Genomic DNA, 11834 nt, shown 5'->3' with positions numbered 1-11834 from the left:
CCCCCCCCCCCCACCCCCCACCCGGTTGCTGCTGGGACTGAGGTGTCAGCTCCCATTCTGCCACAGCGTGACAGGCAAATGATAGAGAGAGAGCGAGCCGGAGAGGAGAGGGAGAAGGGGGAGAAGGGGGAGTGGGGCGGCGGGGTTCTTTTTGTGTGTCTGTGATGGTGTCTTCTTTGAAAAGCAGAACAAGAACAAAAAAAAAAGAAAAAAAAAGAGGGGACGGCTGCAAGGCGGCATCCCTCAACCGTCTCCTTCTTCCTCTTGGCATCCTCTTCTGTTTCCTCCTTCCTTCCTTCCTTTCTTCCTTCATCGGGGGGAATGATTGAGTCGTGCTGACGGGCATTCCCTCACGTTTCCACGGCGCTGGGGTCAAAGGTCGCCACTCGTTATTGGCTTTTGTCTGTAATCATCACAGGGCTGTGCCGTGTGTTTATTGGCCTCCTCCTCCTCCTCCTCCTGACCTCTCCTGAGCTCCGTGCAGCAGGGCGTGACCTCCAGGGGCCCAAGGGTCTCGACCGTCTGAACCCGGAGGTCACCAGTGTTTACATTTTGGTGTCGATGTGTGTATGTGTGTGTGTGTGTGAACACAAAAGTAGGATCTGAAATGAGGGGAAATTACAAAACAATAAATCCTTTTTCGCTGCGAGACTCAAACACACACATTCTCTGTTTGCCTGTGTGTGTGTTTATCTGTTCTGTTAGCAAAATATCTCAGGAACCATTGGACGGATTTTAACGAAACTCTGACAAGGTAATCATTGGGTGCAGATCTATAACTGATTAACTTCTGGAGTCGATCCAATTCAAGATGGCTGCCACAGCCAACTGATCCGAAAAAGCACAGAAGTGGCTACGATTCAGTCAGTTTAGCTGATATCGAGCTAAAACTTGGTGTGGTTGGAGCCGAGGGTCATCTTCAACACGTTACTTAGATGTTTTTAATCATTAGGAAAGCATATGTTTGGTACATTATCGTTTTATTAATATTTATTTTTATCTCTTCCGTCCAGTGCGTCCCCATCTGTCAGTTTGTGGTTGGCTGGTGTTTCACAACAGCCTCTGTGTGTGACTGAGGGTTCGCACGTCCCTGCGGCGAGTTAAAGTTTACATGTCTGCTGTGTATATTTAGCTATCATCAGTCCGGCGGGGACAAAACAGGGGCTACAGATAGCTCCCCGGGCCCCTCGGGGCTCCGTCTCACCGCGGGCACACTTCCTGCAGAGAAAACGCACAAAATAAAACAGAAAAAGGAAGGAAGGAAAGGGGGGAAGACGTTTAAATTTGTGCACATTCATGCCTCTTGTCGCGATGAGAGTGTGTGTCGAAGCAGAGGGAGTGTGTGCGAGTGCGGCATATGTGCGAGAGAGGAAGTGACAGAGAGAGAGAGAGAGAGAGATGTAGGGAGGACCAGGACCAGGACCAGTACCAGGACCAGAGAGGCCGGGTCGGACTTCAGCCCAGATCATTAACCCGACCTGAGCTGAAGCTCCCAGGACTGGAGCGTGAAAAGAGATGAGAGGAGGACAAAAAAAAAAAAAGAAGAAGGAGGAAATCTGAATGAAGCAGATGCTTAAGGGCTGGTTTAAACCCCCTCCTTCTCCTCCTTCCAAACACACACACACACACACACACACACACTCTTCCTCCCTCCCTCCCTCCCCCTCCTTCTCTCACTCCCATGATGAATCAGCTGTCACTCAGGCACGGGTCCAATCTACTGATAATGAGAACTGCATCAACACCCTCTCGCTTCTCTTCCTCCCTCTTTTTTTCTCTCTCTCTCTTTTTACTCACACCAGCGACATCATCCTTCCTCCTCTCTTCAAGTTGCACACACACACACACAGAATCGTGCGTGTGTGTGTGTGTGTGTGTGTGTTGCACTCCCACAGTCATTCATCTCTCCCTCACTCGCATCTTATGATTCTCCTCCCCTCTTTTTCCCTTCCTCCCTCTTCTTTTCCTCTCTCCTCCTCCTCCTCCTCGCTGATCTGAGCAGTCAGTGGTGGGACTGAGGAAGAAAGGAGTGAGGAGCACAAAAACAGATCATTATACAGCAAACGAGCAAGAGGCCGCTGAATGAATAACAAGGAAGGGATTACAAAGCACAGGAGCAAAAAAAAAGAAAAAAGAGAGAAGAGGACGCCGACTGAAGACTCTTTTTCTCACTCCTCCTCCTCCTCCTCCTCCTTCTACCCTTCCTGTCACCCTCCCAACTCACTCAGAAGCTCTTCCTCTTCCTCCCAGACGAGCTCCTCAGTGAAAAGATGGCATGAGCGCACGGAGCCGCTCCTCAGCCTCCGTCGGCTCAGTTCCTCCTCCTCTCCATCCTCCGATCTGCCCGTCTCCTTCTTCGCTCTCTGCCCTTTTGTCGCGCCCCCTCCTCTCTGATCTCTGCACGGGTTCATCCCAGGAGGTGAGGAGGAGGAGGAGGAGGAGGAGAGGAGACAGAGGCTGACCTCCCTCCTTCCTCCGTCCTCACTCACTCTCTCTCTCCCCACCACCCCGTCCTCCACCCGCGGGGCCTAAAGGGAGCCGTCTGATGACTTTCGCCCACACCAGCCTCTGTAACCCGGCGCTCCACTGCCTCCTCCTCCTCCTCTTCCTCCTCCTCGGACCCAGGCTCCCCATCTCTGATTCACAAACATGTTTGGATTAAAGTCTCCACACTTCTACCTGCCGGGTAAGACCTTTTTCCTTCTGTCTCCGTCCCTCCGTGTCAAACTGCGTCCTCCGGCGACAGCAGCTCTTAAAGAGCCGACAGACGGCTTCACGTGACGAAGAGTCCGACTTTCAGCCTTCGTCGCTTTGCATGATGTTTGCTGCCAACATTTATTTCTTGTTTTTAGATCTTTAAAAGGAAAACAGGGAAAAGACGGTCAAATAGAAGTATTTTCTAAGTTAAAATCATCTTAGCTGGGCTGACATTTTATTTTATTTCTACTTTTATTTTCTACTTTTTTTTTAGATCTTAAAACAAGTCAGATTATATGAGATAAGCTAGTAAATGTTCTTATAATGAGTTGATATTTTAAGTCTTCTTTTAAAAAAAAATAAATAAGAAGACTTAAATAAAAGAAGCTAAATTAAAGTTTGAGCCTCTCCCTTTGCTGCTTATCTTAAACATTTATGAATTTCAACTAAATTTTGTAAAAACAAACAAAAAAACAACCCAGCATGCAGTCTTGTGGTGAAATGAAATCAGAACTCTTGTTGTGGTATTTATGCTCCAACCTCTTTAACATCGCCCACCTTCGGAGACGGACAATAACGTTTTTTGCCTGTGTGCGCGTGTGTTTGTGTGTCTGTTAGCAAAATATCTCATGAACCACTGGATGGATTTTAATTAAACTTTCAGAAAATAGTCTTTGGTTTGACCTCTACAGCTGATTAACTTTTGGGGTCAATCCAATTAAAAATGTCCGCTACAACCAAGTGAACATGAGAAACATAAAAATGGCTATAACTCAGTTAATTTTACAGATTTTTTGCTGAAATTTGTGGTGGTTGCAGCTGAGAGTCATTCACAACACATACTCCAAGCGCCTCACAGTGTGACAGATCTTTGCTATAAAAGTTTTAGCATTAACTGTTGCAGCCAACTCTGTCTGTTAGCAAAATATCTCATGAACCACTGGATGGATTTTAATTAAACCTTCAGAAAATAGTCTTTGGTTTTACCTCTACAGCTGATTAACCTTTTGAGTCAACACAATGCAATACAGCCAGCACAGGTAGTCAACCTTAGCTAACACAAAAATGGCGGTAACTTTGTCAGTTTTACAGATAATTAGCTAAAATTGGACGTGGTAGTAGCCAAGAGTCATCCTAAGCACATACTCTGAGAGCTAACACTGTCCTTCATGCGATCACACATAATGTTATTCACCAAGTTTGACCAAAACAGCTGAAATGCCGTCATTTCTTGACGATCTTAGTCCACTTTGGCATTAAAGCTGGCGGGTGATATGCATTCCATCAAGGAGTGCTGGGGCTTTTATTTTTTGTTTACAGCCACACGGTATGAAGGTTTTATTATCAGCAGAGCATCCAGCTGAAAGAGGCTGGTGTCAGCGAGGGACCAGGTGTGAGGTTACAGCAGGAAGGTGCTCAAACACGCCTGAGAGCCGAGTGACGGAATGATGCCACACGCAGGCGGGAGGGGAGGTCAGCGGCGGCGAGGCAGAAAAACTGCGTGGAAACGAGAGTTTGGTTCAGATCTGCACGAAGTCAGACGTGTCTTTCCTCCGTGCTCTGAACCCCGATCGCTGACCTGTCAGTGCCCTGGGTCAGACTGGGGTCAGAGATTTAAACCCAAAATGGAGGATGGGGGGGGGGTTGTAGCCATTTTTGAAAACTTTCATGCTGCTTTTTGAGTGATGCGTCCACATTTCATAAATGATTGAAGTGATGTGATTATGTGTCGCTCTGTCAATGTGTGTGAATTGTGTGTATGTGTGTGTGTGTGTACATGTGAACAAGACAGGAAGAAGAAGTAATTCTCCTCAGGAAGCATCAACCCCCCCGCCCCTCACTCTCACTTTCATCCTCTTTTTTTTCTTCTTTCCTGGTCTGGCTTGGTGTGTGTGTGTGTGTGTTTGTAAATGGGTTTTTTGTCAAAGCTGGCACCTTAGTGTGTGGTTGCGTGCACCTGCTTCTTCTGTGTTTATGTAGGTGTGTGTGTGCAGTGTGTGTGTGTGTGTGTTTGTAAATGGGTTTTTTGTCAAAGCTGGCACCTTAGTGTGTGGTTGCGTGCACCTGCTTCTTCTGTGTTTATGTAGGTGTGTGTGTGCAGTGTGTGTGTGTGTGTGTTTGCGTGCTCTCATCGCTCGCACATCTGAAGATGCCCCAGCCCCCCTCCTGGGCCTAACTGCTGTTGCTGTGGAGACTGTGTCAGCCACACACTCGCTCCTCAATGATCATTTGACAATGTGGAGGGTGAGGTGTGTGTGTGTGTGTGCAGCGTGTAGCGATTACAGTGTGATTAGTCAAGGTGGAAGAAGTGTAGCAGAGTGAGGATGAATGGGGAGAAGAGATTGAAGTGAACAATAAAAAATCAAGCAAATGGTTCATAGAATCTGCATGATAATCCTGACGGGGTGTGTGTGTGTGTGTGAGCTACATTTAGCCATTGTTACTCAGAGCCCACTATGACCTTAACATGATGGTATCAGAGTGAAAAAAGAAAGAGAGAGGCACTTTGCTGTCCTCCCCTGCTGAAATGAGCCACCCAGCAGTGATCACCAGACGGTCACAGTTTCTTTAATTTAATTCAAACTTTTACAAGAATCAAAATTATTTCCAGGAAAAAGAGGGCTAAGATCACTGGGGGTGGAAACGAACTAAATAACCAAATAAACTGGAAGTTTAAGTAAATCTGGGGTTGATAATTGTGTTACTTTTTTTACATTAGACAAGAAAATCTGGATTTTTAAATTATTTTTTACAGCTTATTTTGGTCTTATTCTGCAGAGAACGAGAGTCAAAAATCAATGAAAACTGTGTTTTTGTTGCAATAATTAAAGACCTTGTGTTTCGTTGAAGTTATAACAAACCTCCAAAACAACATTAGGCTCAGTCTCATGACTTATGTGCTGCGAATGACTCTCAGCTACTACCACACCAAGTTTCTGACTGAATTTTAGCCGTTTTTTTGTTTTCTACGCTCAGTTACCTGCTGTGGCCACCTTTAGTTGAGTTATTCAGTTTTAGAAGTGCATTTAATGGTTTCAGAAGTACATCTTTATAAATCCAACAGGAGTGGAGTTTTTTTCCCCATCAGGCCCAATGTGACAATCCATTGTTGCTGTTTTAAACCAAATTTGTTTGCATGAACTCGGTCTGATCTCATCTACTTCCATAATGGACTCCCGCTCTTTGACATTTGTGTTTTGATCAGTGCAGCCACACACACAAACACACACACATATATTGTGAGTCAATGGGGTGAGAAATTCAGATTGTTGACGTGTGGATTTGCCTGCTACATATATTGGCTGCTGTGGTATTTTCAGGGGGCAGAGCTGCTCTGTTCGACTTGACCCCAGCATTGATTTTCATGATATGTGTTAGAATTACAAGGACACTGTGGCATGTGATTTATGGCAGATGTCACACGAACACACACACACACACACACACACAGTGCACAACCGTACTTTGGCCTCAGGCTCTCGTTCCACGAGCTGTACTTCTGATAATTTCACTCTGAATAGTTGGGTTTGTTGTTTTTTTTTTTTTGCATGGCGCAGCAGCAGCAGCAGCAGCAGCAGCAGATACTAATTTCTCGTGCTCCAGCAGAAAATGACTTTAACAGACTCGCAAAATGGGGGCGAACGTCACGTTTGCGCAGAAGATCGCCCCCTTGTTCAGGAAGCTGCGGTGCTGAGGAACTCTGCACCATCCTGAATGGCTGAGCGATAAACAAAATATGAAATTAGAGGCCTGGCAATCCTTGAAGAAATGCAGATTTTACGCCAGTTTTAGACGAAAAGCCTTTCATGTTGAACAAATTCCAGTCGCTCAGTCGAACTCGTGAACGTCCCGCGTGATCTCTCGACTTCTTCTTTGCGTGATTTGTTGGCCCTTAAAGTATCTGCTGGGGACGACTCTCGTCTACTGCCACACCAGATCCTTTGCTTAACATCTGTAAAACCGGCTGAGTTGTAGCCATTTTTGTGGTGGCCATCTTAAACTGAGTCGCAGAGTTCCACCCGCTTACTTCCTGAGAGTTTAAAGTCCTTCCAGTGGTTTGTGAGATATTTTACTGACAGACGAGCAGAGATGGCTTTTAAAAACAGATCAGTCAGTGCTCAGGGTCTGTGTTGGGGACGACTCAGCTACTGCCACACCAAAGTCCAGGTAAATGTGAGTTAAATGAGTTATAGGCAGTTTTTCAGGCGTTATTAAATGAAAAATGCACCTTATTTTATCTTTTTTTTCTGCTTTGGGCTCATCTCTTACCCTTATTTTTCCTTTTTTTTGTTCCAGACAATATATTTAACATTTTATAAAGACAGCAGGAAGCTTCAGATGTGCTGTGGTGAAGCCAGAGTCTAGTTTTCCTTTTGAGTCTATTTAAAAAAAAAAAAAAAAGGCAGGATTTGTTTCATATTTGCAGGCTGCTGGCACACACCGATATCTGTATGTTGGGCCATACTTCCTCCCCGCACGTGTGTGTGTCAGGTGTCTTTGTGCACTCTCGCTGGAGGCTGAGATGCCTCAAAGGAAGCTGCTGTCAGGATCTCTCGTGTATTTAATTGTGTGTGTGTGTGTGTGTGTGTGTGTGTCTGTGTGTGCATCTTCCTGCCGAACTGTGAGCGTGTTTGTGCTCACCAGATGAAAACAGGGTCATGATGCTCCACCTCAAGGGTACTGTTATTAATGAGATGAATAAAAGACCATGACAACAGCGTGATAACATGGAGGAGATAAAAACCACACACACACACACACACGAGAGCTGGATGACTTTACCCAACCAAGACAAAGGTGCAAAAATAATATATATTTATATATTTAACAAAAAACACATCTACAATCTATTTTTTTATGTTTCCTAACCTCCAGAGACGGCGAAAACCAACGCAACAAAGGCATGTAAGAGTGAGGAAATGAATAAAGCCGAATGTTTGAGTTATGTCTCATCCAGAAAACAAACAAGTGAGCAAGAAAGCAAGCCACACTAATTGGTAAAAGAGCTGGTGTCACTAATGAGCTCTTAATTAACAGAGGATTCACTCAGAGCACGCAAGGACTCACACACACACACACACTCACAGGCAGCCATGGCCGCTCTGTGATGGTTACATTCATTTAGAACAGCAAAAAGCTTCAGATCTCACAGAAAGGAACACACACACATACACACACACTGTCTGCTCACCGAGCTGGAGAGATATGGATAAATGCCAACAGATTTTGACCTGAGGTGATAACAACAACTCCTGGTTGCTCTGTCTCACTCTACACACACACACACACACACATGAACACAGCATCGCAGCGCACACATGAACATGTGAGAGTAAAAACTGTAATAAGCAGTTCGGTGTGCGGTAACAAACAGATGGTGTTGGGATTAGTCAAATAAAAATACAACAGCTAAAATTTGCTGGCGTTAATATCTCAGATGGGACAGTGGGCTCATTAAAACTCAAACACACACACACATGCAGAAATAAACATTTAAAGGTTCGTGTAAAACACAAAGACTTCAGCTCAACCTGCAGCCTCTGCATGTTCACGAACTCTCAGTCCAAACATCATCAGACGGGTCAGTTTGTGTGTGTGTGTGTGTGTGTGTATGTAAGACATGTATGTTTCATGATGCATGTTTCTATTGATGCATTGTGAGATTCACAAAGCTCACACACACGCACACACACACACATGCACAATCAATAATAGCTCTTCACTGAAGAGCCTGTTGATTACCCCTGGGCATGGCTCTGTCTGCCACCTGGCTGCAGCGTGTTAGCAGGTTCCAGTGAACCTGCACGTATGACTGAACACACACACACACACACATGCATATGGAAGGTGGCGGACAGCCTCCTTCTCTTGCCTCTGTGCGTCTGATTCTGCTTCAGCTGCTGTCAGCTGGCTCTGCGAACCCAAAACTGGTCCTAAAGGAGCTCTCTCAACCAAGTTTAAACGAGATGAAGAGATTTATCGCTGCTGCCGCGGTGTTCGCTTTAATACGGGGGCAGAAAAGCACCAAAAACCACAAGCATCGATGATAACAGTGATATGTCTGTTTGTCGTAATAAAACTTACGGCAAAAGCATTTCTTTTACTTTGCTGCATTTCTTGTGTCATTCGCAAACTCCTCCGTACGCTGAGCCTGCAGCAGGAAGGAAGGTTTCACTGCATCTTGTTGTAAATATATTCTAATTTATAGCTTAAGTCTAACAAAACATCAACTGACAGAGAAGTTAAAGGCACTCGCTGCAAAATCACACATATAGGTTATCCTGAACTACAAAGGTGCAGTTTAGAATTTCCTGCAGTAGTTTTTCCGATATATTGATATAAAATTCTGAAATGTAGGTAATCACTTTCATCAACAAATCAGTGCATAAATACATAAAACGGCTCTTTCTTATTGTTCACCTGTTTCCGGAGGTAAACACTTGTGGCAGTCGTCAACAAATGTTTAATTTAAGGACACATTAAGCATCGATATGAGGGGAAATAAATGTGTGGGTTTCTTTTCTTTCATCATAATTATTTCAGGACCGATCTTCCTGACTTTTTCACTTTTACTTCCTCTTGTTTCTTGTTTTTAAGTTTGTCTTTGTTTCTGATTCTCCTGCACACGAACTCTCACGTTTTGAAATCAGAACATCGATGCATTTTCCCAGTAGTAACTTATTTCCAGCGTGCTTTAAATCTAAACCTTTGACATAAGATTTTTATGTGGTGGAGCTTTTTGTTTTCTACCGATAAACATCTTTAGTCTTCATTGCCTGTCTGCGTTTGTGTCCTCCTCCCATCAACACCCTCACCTTTTCTTTTCCTATAAGACGAATTTAAATTTCATTCTCAAATATTCAGAGAAAATACGGGACGATTGAAGATGCCTACACACACACACGGAAACTACAATCTGCGAATCGGGAGTCTGTCATGCTGTTGCACACATACAGCCCGTCACCTCCGACACACACACACACACACACGAGCAGGACACAAACACGTTTACAGGGCACGTGTTCGCCCATATGCAGTCTTGTTCCGCCTCTGACTGTATTTGCATAATCTGCATAATGATGGCAGCTTTAATTGCCCACACCCAGGTAAGGGATCATGTGGTTAAGTGGGAGATCATAATTATGTAAATAATTGGCCTGACCACAGCAAGCTGCTGCTCTCTGCCACCCATCTGGAGGGAGGCAGGAAAGGAGAGCGGTGAGGGAAAGAAGGTGTGTGTGTGTGTTGGGGGGGGGGGAATCAACAAGGAGGCAGAGATGGAAGGAAAGAGAGGGAGAAATAGTTTGAAAAACAGTGTTGTGATGTCTGACTGCGAGCTTCAAAAAACAGACCTTGGGTGACGACTGTTTTGTCAGCTCTTAACATCTCAATTACTTTAATCCTCTAACCCTCTTTAGTGCATCAGATCCCGCGAAACGTCCCCTATTCGCAAAGATTACAGCAAGGTAGGAGCGCGGGTGCGCACACGCCTGCCACCGTATCCGCTGCACAGATGGCGAAGGCAGCAGCCCCTTCACGCAGACAAAGGGGAGGTAATTCTCTCTGCAGGACGGCGAACAGAGCCGGAGCTGGGAAAGAGCAGCGCACATCAACACTCCCCTCCCCTGTTTCCTCGTCTCAGCCTCAGGCCAGCAAACATCACAGGGGTAAACTGACAATGTGCACGCACGCTGATGTTGCCATGCGTGCCTCTGTGTGTGTGTGTGTGTGTGTGCATGCGTGCGTGCAGCTGAAACAAGCTAAAAGAGGAGAGAAAATAAGAGAAGAGCGGGACAAAAGGAGGGAGGACTAAAATGAAAAAAAGAGAGGGAGAGTGCAGAGAGGGAGGAGGTAATAAACAGGATTAGTGCTTATCTTTACAGTGCTTTGTGTGTGTGTGTGTGCGTACGTGTGTGTGTGTGTATTGCTTGAGGACAGAGTGACTGACTCCAGTATTACCTTTGCAAGTGTGTCTCCATCCCCCAGGTATCTCTCCTCTCATGGCTTCCTCTGCTTTGTGTGTGCTGGTACATGCTGTACTGTGTGAATGTGTGTGCGTGTGTGTGTGTGTGTGTATTATTTACATACTGTATTTGTGTTTGTGTGGGTTGGGGCGTGGGGGAACTCAAATTAAAGCCACAGTTACTCTGTTTTTGTCCGTGCACTTTAAAGATTCTTATATGTGTGAGTGTGAGTGTGCATGGTTGGTTTGACAGTGAACATGATGTTGTACACTTTGCATGTGCGTGTGTGTGTGTGTGTGTGTGCAGCTGCCTCAGGATAAGGAGCATACTCATATCCTTGTTGCCTTTGCAGTTTCTCTTCTCTGTCTGAATTAAATCACACCACAGTGTGTGTGTGTGTATGTGTGTGAGAGAGAGAGGGTGGATTTAGTTTCTGTTATATTGCTTGTCCAGCCACGTAGCATCATTGCATGTGACAGTGTTTCTGTTTGTAATCTCCTACCTGACCGCAGCTAACAGGCGGCTACAGCGTCTCAGTGTCGCGGGACGGGGAAGGACGAATACATTTAAATAATCAGTGGTTTGGGGTTCATGGCTAATATTATGCTCCGCTGCTTTTGTAAATGAGCATCTGTGTGTGTGTGTGTGTGTGTTTATGCTTAAATGAGTGTATCCACTTTCAAAGACATCTGTGGATGTCTTTGCGGATTGTTCTTCTTGCAGGATCCGCAGCATCATTCCCTCCTTCGCCACAGATGAATAGAAGGTGTTTTTGTGTGTGTGTGTGTGTGTGTGTGTGAGGAGGGGGATACAAATGTGTGTATGCTTGCATGTGTGATGGATAGAGGGCTTTATGAGAGAGGAATAGGCTAATGACCAGGCCTCCAGAGGTAGGAGGATTCCTGAAGCTATTACGGCTGGAGTTCATAATGGCCTCTGTGCTTGGCCTCTTTTACACGCCGCTTAACGTAGGGGTCCAACAATCTGCTCGCCACGTCGGATACACACCGCTGTGAGCTTTGACCCCCCCACCCACACACACACACACACACACCCCACCCCCGTGCCCCAACGCTGCGCGCAAACACAGGCATGCAGTACATTATCGATCAGGAGGTTCAGTTTCTCTTTCGTGCACCTGAATATTATGCTTTATATTCCTCTTTTCTCTCC

The 11834-nt window shown here is 45.4% G+C and overlaps 1 protein-coding gene across 1 annotated transcript in view; it reads left to right on the top strand.

Annotated features, from left to right (window-relative positions):
* Positions 1–2100: 2100 nt before the first annotated feature.
* The window catches only part of LOC108230105 (genetic suppressor element 1), a 37134-nt gene continuing 27400 nt past the window's right edge, over positions 2101–11834 (top strand). Inside the window, exon 1 of the mRNA XM_017406022.3 lies at positions 2101–2686. Coding sequence (XP_017261511.1) covers positions 2650–2686 — 37 coding nt within the window. The 5' untranslated portion in view covers positions 2101–2649. The remainder of the gene's footprint in view (positions 2687–11834) is intronic.

Source organism: Kryptolebias marmoratus, linkage group LG11 (genome assembly GCF_001649575.2).
Source record: "Kryptolebias marmoratus isolate JLee-2015 linkage group LG11, ASM164957v2, whole genome shotgun sequence".
Lineage (NCBI taxonomy): Eukaryota > Metazoa > Chordata > Actinopteri > Cyprinodontiformes > Rivulidae > Kryptolebias > Kryptolebias marmoratus.
Note: the sequence above shows the minus strand (reverse complement) of the source record. Positions and strands in the feature narration are given on the sequence as shown.